Here is a 16,047-nt window from a genome sequence, read left to right on the forward strand (position 1 = left end):
TTTAAAGATGCTGAATTGAGCATAAAGGTATAAGTTAGATGCATACAGTGCCTACTCAGCAAATAGCTATTCCAATGAATGGAACATGGCTACCATTCTAAGGCTCTCAAAACTTGTTTTAAATAATTAAGAGTATGGCATTATCCTTATCACAAAACTATTCTGACCATATCATCCTGAGTAAAAGATTGCGTGAGTAGTGTCAAAACAAAAATTTAAAACATTACCTTCATGAAACTACTTAAATTGATCTTTTAAAAACTTCTATCATTGCTTAAAATGCTTACTGAAAAACACCAGAAATAAAGTTTTATACTAACATATTTCAATGGTTGTCTAAAACGTTGTAATAAAAAGTAGACAGAAAATCTTTATCTATAGTTTTTATTTTACTCCCTTTCTTCTTCCTAAATGTATGTTAACAAAAAAAACCCTCAAATGATCTAGACAAAAGCTTTTAGCTCAACACATAATTGCAAGAAAATTACAATAATTGTACCAATTAAAATAATCTTGAATGAACAGTATGTCATCTTAATGTTCCAATGGTTTATAGAGGGATCTACTTAATTAGCTGAAATTGCTTTCTAGTGTTAGTATCAAATGTCATTTGTTAAAAGTTGAACAATTTAGAAAATAATTTAACAAAGCAATTTTACCAAACACCAAGAACCAACATTTTCTTTTTCAGCTGAATAAAGAAGCAGATGTGTCATCAAATTGCTATAAAAATAAATGAGGCTTTTTATGGATTAAAAAATAAATTTTACTACTAGCGTTAAAAATACTATTTTCTGATTGTTTTTATCAAATCAGATTTCTTTAATAAAATAAATGAATATCAATTATATACTGCTGCTTTTGTCTGCTGTAAATAAAACTTTTTATTATTCAAATGACAAGCAATGGAATCAAAGAACTCAACTATGGGTAACTAGAAATAGTCAGCTAAATTATTCTAACATATTCCAATATATGATCTTTCAATATGTTAATCAAATTGTCTTCCTATAGTTTTTCATTCCAAATCATCTTAAAGTCAATTATTAAGTCAACTCCTTAATGAAGTCTCGAAGATTCTTACTACATTGTCTTTTTCTCTTTTCCTTAGACTAGCTACAAAATATTCTTTGTGTTTGTAGGCATATAAAACACACTTTTTTCTAAAAAAAAAAAAAAAAAAATCTAAAAATCCCCCGGAATCCAACCCATTAATGGATGGCAGGCCCACCTAGTGCTGAAGTCTAAAATAATGGATTAATTTAATAGCAAAACAAAGTTCTAATTATCTCATTACATCTCCAATATAGAATTGGAGATATATATTTACTTGAACAAAATATTCCCCCTACAAAAACTCACTCCAAGTTATTTTTATTATATGATGAAAAATACTCCATCAAAAACATTTCTTTGTGGGAATGCAAGCTGGTGCGGCCACTCTGGAAAACAGTATGGAGGTTCTTCAAAAAACTAAAAATAGAACTCCCCTACGACCCAGCAATTGCACTACTAGGCATTTATCCACGGGATACAGGTGTGCTGTTTCGAAGGGACACATGCACCCCCATGTTTATAGCAGCATGATCAACAATAGCCAAAGTATGGAAAGAGCCCAAATGTCCATTGATGGATGAATGGATAAAGAAGATATGGTATATATATGCAATGGAGTATTACTCGGCAATCAAAAAGAATAAAACCTTGCCATTTGCAACTACGTGGATGGACCTGGAGGGTATTATGCTAAGTGAAATTAGTCAGAGAAAGACAAAAATCATATGACTTCACTCACAGGAGGAGTTTAAGAGACAAAACAGATGAACCTAAGGGAAGGGAAACAATAATATAAAAACAGGGAGGGGGACAAAACAGAAGAGACTCATAAATATGGAGAACAAACTGAGGGTTACAGGAGGGGTTGTGGGAGGGGGGATGGGATAAACGGGTAAGGGGCACTTATCCCTCTTTTCTTATACAAACAGTATCATGTTGTACACTCTTACACATTTTGCTATTTTCACTTACTATATCCTAGAAATTCCTCCATGTAAATCACAGAGTTTTTCTTCATTCTTTCCTACAGTTACAAAATACCCTATCATGGTGCTTCAACCAATGTTCTTATGTAAATGTTTATTTATTTATTTTTGAGAAAAAGAGGGGGAAAAAACACAAGTGGGGGAAGGGCAGAGAGAGAGAGGGAGACACAGAATCCAAAGCAGTCTCGAGGCTCTGGCTGTCAGCACAGAGCCCGACATGGGGCTCGAACTCACAAACCGTGAGATCATGACCTGAGCTGAAGTCGGATGCTTAACCGACTGAGCCACCGAGGGGCCCCCCCAATGTTCTTATATAAATGCACACTTAAGTTGCACAACTTCTTGTTTGTGGAGGTGTACATTCAAAGTAAATGACTGCTGCATTGAAAGTAAATATACGGGTACTTGTTCACAACTGTACCTCCGGCATCCAGAAGCAGGACCCACAAATAATAAACACTTAATATATTTTTGTTGGATTGAACCGAAAGATAAATTTCTGAGGGCTTTAAAGACCTTTTATTCATTTGCACAACCCTCGTGCTTCCGTCTCCCGGGGACCCAGACTTTAACCACTCCCTACCTCCGTCACAGGACATGCAGAGGACCCAGTGGCTGGGGGCTTCAAGCCTGCAGCCGTTCAAATGTGAAAAGTTGATCAGTGTTTCTGTAATCCTGAGATACAGTGTACTTCTAAGCAATATACTCAACTAAAGGAAGACAAAGAGACTGACTTGAGTCCTCTTCTGTACCCAAACCAAAAACTGACATGAACTATATTTACTCTTTTACTGGGGGTGGGGTGCTGAAAAATGTAACAACTGTTTTTACGAAGGTAAAGGAAACTTGTAGAAAAAAAATAACGTATTACAGCAATGCCTGCTTAATAGATCCGTTGTCACTGCAGTAAATGAGACAATTTGTATCAACTATCTTACGTGTTAAATAGAATATTCGTATCTTGTGAAATTCTAGAAAGAAATGGAGAACACAGAAACGTAAAAACTTGAGACACCTCATCTTCATCATAAGATGTCAGTGCCTTACATACTCCAGACAACGCTGCAGCTGAAGAAAACACAGATGACCCTACCGTGTTGTGCGGGGCAGTACCCTTCGCACGTGACTCTGGAGCCAGGGACCCGGCTCTACCACTCAGTGGCTGTGAGACATTCGCTACGTGACTTGCCTTCTCTGGGCTTCAATTTTCTCATGTGTAAAACACGAACAATAACACTACTCCACAGACTGTGAGAATAAAAGGTGTCAAAACGCAAAGTGTTTAGAACAGTGGCGGGCACAGAAGCGCTCTGTGGACTCTGAGAGACCTGGACTGAAATACCTCTGCTACTCACGAGCTAAGCGACTTTGGGATGTTAAACTTTCCGAACCACAATCTTCCCTGTTGAGGACGTGGAGCCGCCCAGCCACCTGAGCTTCACAGAGCGTCGCGAGCACTAAGGCTCCTGGCGGAGAACCCGGCACTTGAGGAAGGAAGGCTGGAGACACAGACACCAAAAGGAGAAAATGCTCACGATGAGCAGTCTCTCCTCCTTCCATGAGGGCCCTGTGACACAAGCAGCTCTCCTGCGGCCACAAGTTCAAACTTCCCGAAACCAAATACGTGCTCCAGGAACAATACCGATTCAGACAGGCTCTAAGAACCCTGTTTCTAGTCCCTAAATGAAGGCTTATTCTTTCCTCAGACATATTTTTATTGACACACAAATAATCACCATTGCTCAAGGATAAGACGAAGTCCCAAAGGACTACCTGTCCATGCTAACTGGCGCTTTGGGTGAAAAATACACCAAGTGAAAAATAAACCCCATTACATTGGGATGAGTTGTTAGTAAGAAGTTAGAGAGTTTCCAAACTTAAATTTTAACTGTTTAACAATAACTGTGCTCATCTAGCCAACACTCGTTACACATTACACGACACCTGTTACGATGTAAAACTTACTCACGAAATAAAACAACTGTTTTACTGCACAACCAAGGGAAAAACCAATCTTGTGTCTTAGGGGAAGAAGATACTCTCTCAGATACCAGAGAGCAGATACGATTCCATGCCACTTCTCCACAGCCGGCAGTAATTATGTGTCACTGCCACCTACTGGAACACCTACTTGATACAGCACACGGTTTACACAACTACTTGAATTTAGTGTAAATTAAACAGCAAAAGCAGGAAGACCTCAAATCTGTACACTAACACTACAGCCATCCTCCATAAGCCTAAAGCTAGTTATTTACCTCAGAAAACATTAAATAAAATATCTACATGAACAATGGGGAAGAAAAACAAAGGAAAACTAACTGCATGCTGACAATACTTCAAGAAAAATTTTTTGTAACCTTAAAAGTTTTAATATATGAACTATACACTAAATGCTTCATTAGTGTTTCAATTATATTTAAAATAATCGTTTCAGTTATACCAAGATTTGTGAAACTGTATAGTTTCTTTCTACCACCTTTTTTCTAACAGATAGCTTACTTGAGCAGCTCTTGGAAACTCTGAAGGTATGTTCTGGTGAACAAAAAGGATTACAATTTCATTTGTGAATCTGACAAGAAATTGTCAACTCTTATATCTTTACATGCCTGACATTTCACTGAGCCTAAACTTCACGTCTTTCAAGAAAAAATTAATCAGGGGCGCCTGGGTGGCGCAGTCGGTTAAGCGTCCGACTTCAGCCAGGTCACGATCTCGCGGTCCGTGAGTTCGAGCCCCGCGTCAGGCTCTGGGCTGATGGCTCAGAGCCTGGAGTCTGTTTCCGATTCTGTGTCTCCCTCTCTCTCTCTGCCCCTCCCCCGTTCATGCTCTGTCTCTCTCTGTCCCAAAAATAAATAAACGTTGAAAAAAAAAAATTTAAAAAAAAAAAAAAAAAAGAAAAAATTAATCAATTTCTTATCAGAAGTAAAAACTTCAGAAGTACTTCAAATGACTGACTATAAAGGAACAATAAATTCCTTTATTGTTTAACGCAAAGAATGTTTTCCAGCCCGTATTCACAGTTTCAAAAACTCTCCAGACCCAAAACTGAAAATACCTGCACTAATGATTTGAAAATGGAACCTCCTTAGTATTCAATGAAGACTCTTAGAATAAAAAATAAAATGGAAACAAATAATAACATTTCACAGTTTGTATTTCATATGTATAAATACATAAAACTAATAGGACTATTAAACTTCTTTTACTGTGTAAGTTACACTGCAAAGGGGAGAATATACTCAACTACCTAAGTTATAAATTTTACATGAGATATATACCTGTGCTAATACAACTCCAAAATTATAATGGAATTAATGAGAATGGTTAGTTGAATCCAGAAGTATACATTTCATGTATATTATTTTGTATTCATTTTGCTTTATTTGCATTAACTTTTTTCTGAAAAGTCAAGTTATTCTAAGATAAAGTGAAACATAAAGAGGTCGGACAACGTACCTTTCATAGATGGTTTTCAGTGTCATTTGATCTGGAATCCCTTCAGTCTCTTCCAAATATAATATGAGCCATGAAGTTCGGTATGGCCACTGCTCAGTAAGATTGATCCAGCTAGCAAGCCTGTCCCAGTTGAAACTAATCTGATTGGCTCTCAGTAATCGCCCTTTAAAAAGTATGAAAACAGTTTTTTAAATTCACAGATGTGTAATATTATACTAAGCAAAACATTTAGCATATTCACAAATAATTTAAATCTTTAAACACTGCAATTTAATTTACACCACAAATTTCAACCTAGTATTTATATGGCTTCTGTAATCCAAAGAGCTGTACTGGAAAACTCCTAGGGATTAAACACAATTCTGTTTAATCCTAAAGTAATTTTTGCTGTGTCATTTGCCACCAGTGCTATATACTGCTTTGACCACATACCTGTAGGCAAAATCTTTCAGAACTATGTGTCAGTCTCAACAATCAGACAACAGAACATCAATGAACCCATGATGGACCTCATCCTCTAAAGAACTGTCTAAGTTGGTAGGTATATGACATAGTGTATTAAAAGGTGATCAGTTCTATGGGGTAAATTAATAAAGCAAGGAGTGTCAAAGAAAGAAGTGTAATTTTATCTAAGACGAAAAAGGAAGGTCTCGTTGAAAAGCTGACATTTAAGCAAAGAGTTAAGACAAGACAAGAAAGCCCATGATGCATCTCTCCAAAGAAAGATCATTACAGGCAGAAGCAGAAGCCCTTAGGCAGGAGCATGCCTGACATTTTCAGGGAACGGCAAAGAGGTCTGTTAGGGATGGAACAGGAGAGTAGAAGATAAGGTCAGAGGTCGGGAAAGAGGTGGAGAGAGAGAGATCAAAAGGGCCTTGTAAGAAACTGTAAGGACTTAAGATTTTTATTTTCAACAAAATGGAAACATAATAGAGTTCTTAGCAGAGAAACAAGATGATTGGTTTCTATTTCAAAAGGTCACTGTGGCCGCCACATGGAGAATAGACCACAGAGGAAAAAGTAGCAGCAGGGAGATGAGTTAGGCTACTGCTACAATTAATACAGATGAGACATAATGATGCGTTGGATAAGGGTAGTATGTTACAAATGGTGAGAAGTGGTCAGATTCTGGATTTAGTATGAAAATAGAGCTAAAGGGGCGCCTGGGTGGCGCAGTCGGTTAAGCGTCCGACTTCAGCCAGGTCACGATCTCGCGGTCCGTGAGTTCGAGCCCCGCGTCAGGCTCTGGGCTGATGGCTCAGAGCCTGGAGCCTGTTTCCGATTCTGTGTCTCCCTCTCTCTCTGCCCCTCCCCCGTTCATGCTCTGTCTCTCTCTCTCCCAAAAATAAATAAACGTTGAAAAAAAAAATTAAAAAAAAAAAAAAGAAAATAGAGCTAAAGAACATACTACAGATTGGAGGTGGTATATAGAAAAAACATATCAAGGGTTTTTTTTGCCCAAGGAACTGGAAAAAGAGTTGGATTAACTGAGATGGGAGTCTATGGGCAGATTAAGTTTGGGGCAGATGATCAAAAGTTCAATTTTGGACATATTAAGTATCAGACGAATATAAGACACCACTAGATATCAAGTAGGCAACTGGAAAGCAACAAGGATGAAGACATGCGTTTGAGAATCATATGTAGATGGTATATAAACCTTTGGGACTCCATGAGATCACCAAAGGAATTGGTTTAGATTGAAAAGCAAAGAAGCAATGACTGCACCAGGGGTATTCCAAAGCTAAATGGTAAGGGAAGATGAGGTTTTTATGGCACTTATTGTTACGTGACTTTTTATATCTTTCTGTCTTCGCCAATAAGTCAAGAACTTTACCTTGTTTGCTGCTTATCTCCATAATACCCAGGCCAATTTCTGGCATATCTAGACACTCACCATATATTTGTTAAATAAGTACATAAATATTATTGAGAATACACTAGAACATTTCCATTGTAGAACATAATCAACTTAATAAGGTTTGAGACCTCACTTAAAGGGATTTAATTACCAAAATTATTGTACATATATTAGACACAATCTCACTTGCAATTTAGTTCAGAGCATGTACCCCAACCTTAGCATAAAAGCAAATTCCAGTGTAACTATCGTAACAGAGTGAACACTAGCCAATATTACCAAGTACTATTCAATGTCATGCCAAGAAAGAAATACATACTTACAAACTAAATTATAAGTATTTACATTTACATGTAAGCATTAACATGGTGAAGAGCAGAATTCCTTGCAAAGAATTCAGTCACAGGGCAATAATCTTCAATTTTATTGTCAATATTTTTTATTTAAAATATCACTTGGGGGCACCTGGGTGGCTCATCAGTTAGGCATCTGACTCTTGATTTTGGCTTAGGTCATGATCTCACAGTTTGTGGGACGGAGCTCCACATCAGGCTCTGTACTGACAGCATGGAACCTGCTTGGGATTCTCTCTCTCTCTCTCTCTCTCTCTCTCTCTCTGCCCCTCTCCCACTTGCATGTGCACATGCACATACTCTCTCTCTCTCTCTCTCTCAAAATAAATAAACGTTTAAAATAAAATGTCATTTGAAAACTAAAACAATAGACACATGTAAAATCTGAATTTCAACATTTTAAATTATAATTTTTTTTTTTAATGTTTATTTATTTTTTGGGGACAGAGAGAGACAGAGCATGAACGGGGGAGGGGCAGAGAGAGAGGGAGACACAGAATCAGAAACAGGCTCCAGGCTCTGAGCCATCAGCCCAGAGCCCGACGCAGGGCTCGAACTCACGGACCGGGAGATCGTGACCTGGCTGAAGTCGGACGCTTAACCGACTGCGCCACCCAGGCGCCCCAACATTTTAAATTATAATTAAGACATCCCATGTTCATGGATTGGAAGACTTAATTTTGTTAAAATAGCAACATTACCCAAAGTCATCTACAGATTCAATGCAATCACTGTCAAAACTCCAATGACTTTTTTTTTTTTGCAGAAATAGAAAAATCCATCCTAAAATTCATATGGAATCTCAAGAGACACTGTAGAACCAAAACAATCCTTAAAAAGAAGTATGAAACTGGAGGACTCACACTTCCTTATTTCAAATCTTACTACAAAGCTACAGTAATGAAAACAATGTGGACTGGCATAAAGACAGGCATACAGACCAGTAGAATTGAATAGAATAGCCCAGAAATAAATCCTCATATGTATGGTCAAGTGATTTTTGACAAGGGTGCCAAGACCATTAGGTGGGGAAAGGACAGTCTTTTCAATAAATGGTGCTATGAAAACATGCAAAAGAATGAAGTTGAACCCTCTACCTAACACCATATATAAAAATTAACTCAAAAGGGATCAATGTAACTTAAAACAATAAAACACTTAGAAGAAAACATAGGTCAAAAACTTCTCAACATTGGATTTGGCAGTGATTTCTTGAATATGACACCAAAGGCATGCAAACAAAAAGCAGACAAACTGATCTTCATGAAAATTTTTAAATTTTGTATGTGAAAGGACACTATCCACAGGGGAAAATACAACCCACAGAATGGAAGAAAATAATTAAAAAACACATATCTGATAAGGGATCAATAGATCAATATCTACAATATACAGAGAACTCCTAAAACTCAACAATAAAAAACCTAAACAACCCAATTCAAAATGGACAAAGGATTTGAATAAACAATTCTCCGAAGAAGATATAGGAATGGCCAACAAGCATATGCAAAAATGTTCAACATTGTTAATTAGGGAAATGCAAATCCAAACTACAATGAGATACTACTTCTCATGTATTAGGATGGCTACTATCAAAAAAAAAAAAAAAAATAGAAAGAAACAAGTGCTAGCAAGGATGTAGAAAAATTGGAACCTTTGTGCATTGTTGGTGGGAATGTAAAATGGTACAGCCATGAAAACAAAATGAAGGTTCCTCAAAAAATTAAACATAGAAATACCATGTGACCCAGCAATTCTACTTCTGGGTATATATTCAAAAGAACTGAAGGCAGGGTCTCAAAAGATATTACGATATATTCATGTTCATAAGAGCATTATTCACAATAGCTAAAACATGGAAACATGGAAGCAACCTACATGTCCATCAACAGGTGAATGGATACGCCAAGATGTGGTATAGACATACAATGGAATATTATTCAGTCTTAAAAAGGACTCTACGTGCTACATGCGACAACATGGTGAACCTTAAAGGCGTTGTATTAAGTGAAATAAGCCAATCGCAAAAAGACAAATACTGTATGATTCCACGTATATGAGGTACTTCAGGTAGTCAAATTCTGTAGAGACAAAGAAAATAGTGGCCGCAAGGAGCTGGGGGAGGGAGGAAAGTGGGCAATTATATAACAGGTATAGAGTTTCAGTTTTGGAAAATAAAAACAATTACGAAGATGGATGGAGGTGATGGCTGCCCAAAAACATGAATGTATGTACCACCACCAAAGTGTACCCACAAAAATGGTCAGGACAGTAAATTGTTATATGTATTATATTTAACACAATAAAAAAGAAAATATAATTGAAAATAAAACAGAAGAGCAGCATACAAAATCTGAATGTCAACATTTAAATTATAAGTTGATTATATTCAGTCATACAAATTAGCATAAAATTACCTTCGTACAAAGAGAAAAATTAAACCTGAGGTGAAATAAAAATTTTTTAAATCAAGTTTTAAAAATAACAGTGCACAACTGATGATTGATTTGCATTGTCAAAATGTAATATAGGTTTTATTAGGTACACTCAATGCAAATGAAAGTGCTAGACAGCGGTGTAAACGTATGAACACAGTACACCCTTCTGTTTCTGAAACTGAATTGCTCTGCGAATGTGTTAAAGTTTATTACCTACCAGAAGACAGGAAGAAAAGTTACCTGTCACAGAAACAATATTAAGCAATCTTCTCATAGTCTGAGGACTTATGTCACTGAACCAGTCCTCAGTAACCAGCAGTTTCGTAAGATCGAAGGACATCTGCCGAGTGATGGTCCTCTGCATCTGCCTTCTTCGGTAAGTATCCTGAAGGAGTATATCACGAGGAGAATGAACCAATACTTGTCTGAGAACTTAAGGCCTTTCGAGAAATTAGTATATGTGTATGATGACAACAGAAATAATCCAAAGGGGAAGCTTGTACAGTAATAGTAGGCATTATTATTATTATTCTGAGGCAGAATCTTCACAGAACAGTTATAAAGTAATATCAGCAGCAACTGCATCAAATGCTGTGTGTTAGCTTCAGATGTATTTTGATTTATGGTTGTACAGTTACAGAAAATCAAATGCCTTACAGATTTGCAATAACCAGAATTATGTAAAGAGAATTCAATCAAACTTACAGAAGTTCCATCTTACTCAGAGTTCCTGTAGGAACCCGGAAATAATAAAGCAAACAACCTTCTGTCTAGTTTTAAGGATTCAGCATTTTCATGTTGAGGTAACGTGTGGCAACTACCTTCACATCTGCGTAAGAATTAAAGGCACCAAGGTGGGCAGAGTGGGGTAGAGAATCCCTTCTAATTCGAGGAGGAACGCGCACAACAGAAGCGAGCCCTCCTCTGAGGTCAGGAAACAAGGCAATGGTGGATGCGAGCACACGCAGCCCAGACGGCCAGACTCCCAGGAGACAAATTCAAAATGCTAAACTATACCCTCCTCTTAATTTGGTGCTATCAATTGTCATTCATGTTCATTTTGTATTCATACTTGTGTAGGGGAGAGACATGAAATCAAAACATCAAAATACCACTGAAGACACATTTTTTTCTATAAAATGTCCCAAACTGTGGATTTGGATTTTTCTCTTCAGAAAAAGAAAACGGTGCCAGCGCTAGCCCAGCTCAGCCATCCTTCAGCGGCACTATCGCTGTAAGTTACTGCAAGCGGACATCTTCCTGTGATACTCCCTCGATCTGTACAAAAGAGGGTTCTAGAAATGGGGCAGGACAGGGAAAACAAGAGCGTTCGAGGAGAAACCCAAGGTGGCCGGGCAGGACACAAAATCACTACGTGGGTGGAAAGAAAGGGTCACACGTCACAGACCCTTGGGAAGGAGGAAGGCCAAGAGGAGGAGCACGGGGCGCTTCCTCCCGGACAGCGATGGTGGCAACAAGCACCCGGGACGGACACAGCCTGATGTGGAACGAAACCCTGGAGGAGATCATCTGGGGAGCTTTCAAATCTCACTGAGAGATCCTGATTCCGCGGGCCGGAGGTCCGGAAGGGCAGCTGGGGACAGGTTAGGAGAGGACAGGGGCTGCTGCACGCTGCACAGCTGTGATGGGCTCCAGGGTCAGGCATTTCCTCAAAAACACCTGAAGCCGAAAGGAAACTCAATAATCCAATGTATCTGCCGAGCTGAATGCACTATCTACAGAAGATAATTTAAGCAGCATCACCCTAGTTCTATTTGAACAACAGCAGCACAAACATTTGGCTCAAAACAAATGGCATCTTACCCGTCTATTAAGGGCTGTCTTGCTACCAAGTTTAGTCATCTCTCCAAGGCTGTTTTGTGAAACTCTTCTGTCAGCATCTTCCTGTATCCCTTAAAGAATTTGTTGAGAGAGCATCATTTGTACCAAAATTCTGTTGTACGTGATATTTAAAGAGAAGTGAAATACTAACAATACTTTTCAAGGTAAAAGGCGAGTCACCACAAAAACTACATAACTACTTCAAACCCGAAGTACCTGAGGAACTTGATCTTTACCTGCAGTATCTGGGCACGGAATGTCCCCATTTGTTGTTGAAGTTACAAGAAATTTTCTTGCATTGCTCAGTCCACGACTATTAAGGAAAACGGGTAAATGAACTATATTGCGCATATAGTCGTGTCCGTTTATGTTTGAGTCACGAAGCACGCTATTCAGGTTCTGGTTAATTGCTTTTATAATAATATGTGGATCACTTGCAAAAATGGCAATGAATGGGCCTTTTGAAAACAGAACTCGGACCTGTGGTAGAAGAAATGTGTATTTATGACATAAATTTCATACTATCCAAAGTAACAAAAAGTCTCTTCCAGATCTATCCTTTAGTGACTATATTTTTAAATACTAATTGTTTATTAAAATATTATTCCATATGAAAACAAATTTCATTGAAGTCTTAATGTGATTTTTTACCATCTGACAATTTCTCACCATCTGACCGTGATAAAACCTTCAAAGAAAATAATTAACCCTGTCCTATTTTAAAATATTTATGGTCTACATAAAAGGAAAGAGCAACATACATGAGAAACAGTTGTGAAAACACATGAGGTGCTGGCCACACTGGCTCTCTCCGCAGTCATGCACCTCACAGAGCCACTGATGTGCCCTACTTTACCATAAACTACAAGTTCTGTGGGCTCCCTACTGTTGTCTCTGATTCTAACCGCAACTGGAGTCACACCATGGACTTTACAGCTACTCTCTTCATGGTCTCACACAGCCATTAGGCCAAAATTGTTTAAATCTGTTTGTGATGAAACACTGACTGGCTATGCTTCTACCCTAAAAAAAGGTTGTTTTTACAAAAGAAAAAGTACTATTCAAATTCCATTTGAGAAATTCACGAAGTCATTCAGCTGCTACGTATGTGACAATCAGGAGTTTGAAGATGACCACGACATACAGTATCCAGCATCTGGAGCACTTTGTCCTGCTCACAGGCATCTAGTCCGTCGATGATGACCACCAGCCTTGTCTGGTTCTGAGTGAAGCTGTCGATGGTCTTCGCCATCCTGGCCATCAATTCCACTTCACACTTAAGAACCTGCAGGAAAGAAAGGATAGAAGCACTGAAGTTATGAGAAATTTAAGCACATTTCTTAAAAACACTGATAGAAACTCACCTGACAGGAAGAAAAGAAATCCCAGGTCCTCGCTGCCAGTTGTGGCTCCACTGAAACTGCAGCGAGTGCCTCACAATTCATCAAGTGACTTTACATAAATTAGAGCATTTCACTCTTACAAGGGACATGGTCACATCCACTTTAAAAGGACAAACTGGGTTGAGTGACTTGCTTGCCAAGATCACATGCTCTGAAAGTCAAAAGACTAGGAACTGAATGCAAATTCAAAGGATTCACACTACACTTGGCTCCTGATAGCAAGTGACCTTGATGACAGGAAGGGGATACAGACATTGTACAAAGTCCCTTTTGGTTCTAAAAGTATGGTCCTATTTTATTTGTTTAATTATTTTATTAAAAAAAAATTTTTTTAATCAGGGAACCTGGGTGGCTCAGTCGGTTGAGCGTCCAACTTCAGCTCAGGTCATGATCTCACAGTTTGTGGGTTTGAGCCCCACGTGGGGCTCTGTGCTGACAGCTCAGAGCCCGGAGCCTGTTTCAGATTCTGTGTCTCCCTCTCTCTCTGCCCCTCCCCGACTGGTGTATGCACATATTCTCCCTCAAAAATAAATAAATAAATACATACGTACGTGAATTTTTTTTTTAATTTCTTTTTGAGAGAGTGAATTCGTGCAAGCACATGAGCCAGGGAGGGGCAGAGAGAGGCAGGGGACAGAGGATCCCGAGCAGGCTCTGCACTGACAGCACAGAGCCCAGTGTGGGGCTTGTACTCATGAACCATGAGATCGTGACCTAAGCTGAAGTCAGACACTGAACTGACTGAGCCACCCAGGCGCCCCTTTATTTTCTATGTTTTAGTGGTGCTTGCTTCCTCTACCAGGCTCTGGGGAGCCCATATCATCAGGCAGGACACTTGTTACTATTGGGCAGGTGACCTGTAGAGCAATCTCCTAACTCCTAGGAGTATCTTATACAAGTCTATTTTATAAAAATCTGTATTGTTTTCATTTTTTCCACTTTAAATGTACATTTCCATAGGGCAAATCAGGAATAAACCTAAAAACAAGTGCACCACTGTGACCCTTAGAGAGCCCACTCCCTAAAGCCCCACCATCATGGTTAGGGGAGCACACTCACACTACAATTACCTTCTAATGACCCATGAGTGCTTTACCTTCATGAATCCTTCACTTTTCAGCTTGTGCAGTTTGGAGGCAGCATTATGGAGGCGTTTCCTTTGAGAATTCAGGAGAGAGTCCAGCACCTGCCACCACGTACGACAGTTCAGCACGAGGGCCAACCCCACTATCGACGCAATAGATATGAGGACGGCATTCACCGTCAGATGTTTTGGGTCAACTCTGAAGATAGCCAGGAGGGTAATTCCAGCAATAATGCAGCCAAAGATAAAAAGGAAGATGACAAAAGATGGGAGGCAACACGTTTTTTTCCATTTCTTTTTGCCTGCAAGACAACAGACGGTTTTAACAATTATTTACACACCAAGTGTCTAGGAAGTCCTAACCATTACAGTCATGGCATAGGGATTTCTGATGTTCATTCATGTTTTCACGGAAATGCCCTGAACACTCATCCCATCCTCAACCCCGACACACACACAAAGACGTAGGAGGGACGTCCTACCCTGTGTATCTTCAGTCTTGAATACTCGAAAGAGCCTGGTTGCCAAAAAGCCAAACTCTCTCTCACAAGCATCCGACAGAGTCGCGATCATTTCAGCCATCGATGTTTCTCCGCCTACACTGGACAGCCTGTTGTAATCTGTAAACAAAAACCTTGGGGGGAAAAGGGGAATAAACTGTTACTCAGGTATCTAAAGAAACAAATAACTTCCACATACATCATCTCTGTATCACTTACCCTACATTTTCTTAATGTCCCTTTTAAAATACTGTGTTCAAAATTCTGAGGAGGGGGGCGCCTGGGTGGCTCAGTCGGTTAAGCGTCCGACTTCGGCTCAGGTCATGACCTCCTGGTTCATGAGTTCGAGCCCCGCGTCCGGCTCTGTGCTGACAGCTCGGAGCCCGGGGCCTGCTTCGGATTCTGTGTCTCCCTCTCTCTCTGCCCCTCCCCCGTTCTCTCTCTCTCTCTCTCTCTCTCTCTCTCAAAAATAAATAAAAAATAAACATTACAAAAAATTTTTTTAATAAAATAAAGTTCTGAGGAGGAAAAAGGACTTGTAATTAGGGATCGACCACTTCTAACATCTTACATACTTGTCCCAGGAAAAGGCAATAACCAAAGCTAAATGTAGCAGAGTTATAGGACGTTAATTCTCACTGAAAGCAGCAGGGTAGCAAGAGGCGACAGAGTTCCGACAAAGCATCAGACGTCTGTCTCAACAGGTCACGGGCACGCTGACTGAAAAGGACGCAGCCAAAAGAGCTGCCCAAACAAAGTGTGCTAAGTGCCAACAGAGAGATCAGAAAGTGGAGAGAACCCTACAGTTGTTAAGAATTAAATGCCATTTCGAAACTCAAGTTTTAGAATGCTTTATTTACAGCTTAAACGTCTCCCAGGGATTTAAAAATAAGTTGTAAAATATGCTTTTCACAGTTGTTCTTTGAAATAACTGAGTTGTTTGCCTCCTGACCCTCTGGGTGGATATGATTTCTGTATCTGTTCCTTTCTCCCCTGCCATCCCTAAATTAAATGTCCATCTCAACACAGTAGATAAGCAGTGCTTTCAAATACAATCTAAGACCC

The 16,047-nt window shown here is 39.1% G+C and overlaps 1 protein-coding gene across 9 annotated transcripts in view; it reads right to left on the reverse strand.

The window, feature by feature from the left end:
• KIDINS220 (kinase D interacting substrate 220) overlaps positions 1 to 16,047 on the reverse strand; it is a 95,512-nt gene that overhangs the window by 38,340 nt on the left and 41,125 nt on the right. For all 9 annotated transcript variants that reach the window (XM_086699967.1, XM_086699965.1, XM_086699961.1 and 6 more), the window contains exons 16-22: positions 14,965 to 15,116; positions 14,495 to 14,784; positions 13,140 to 13,280; positions 12,232 to 12,475; positions 11,978 to 12,066; positions 10,394 to 10,538; positions 5,502 to 5,664 (exon numbers count right to left, since the gene is read on the reverse strand). In XM_086699967.1, the coding sequence (XP_086556093.1) occupies positions 5,502 to 5,664; positions 10,394 to 10,538; positions 11,978 to 12,066; positions 12,232 to 12,475; positions 13,140 to 13,280; positions 14,495 to 14,784; positions 14,965 to 15,116 (1,224 nt within the window). The remainder of the gene's footprint in view (positions 1 to 5,501; positions 5,665 to 10,393; positions 10,539 to 11,977; positions 12,067 to 12,231; positions 12,476 to 13,139; positions 13,281 to 14,494; positions 14,785 to 14,964; positions 15,117 to 16,047) is intronic.

Source organism: Puma concolor, chromosome A3 (assembly GCF_028749965.1).
Source record: "Puma concolor isolate L17-30 chromosome A3, mPumCon1.1.hap2, whole genome shotgun sequence".
NCBI lineage: Eukaryota > Metazoa > Chordata > Mammalia > Carnivora > Felidae > Puma > Puma concolor.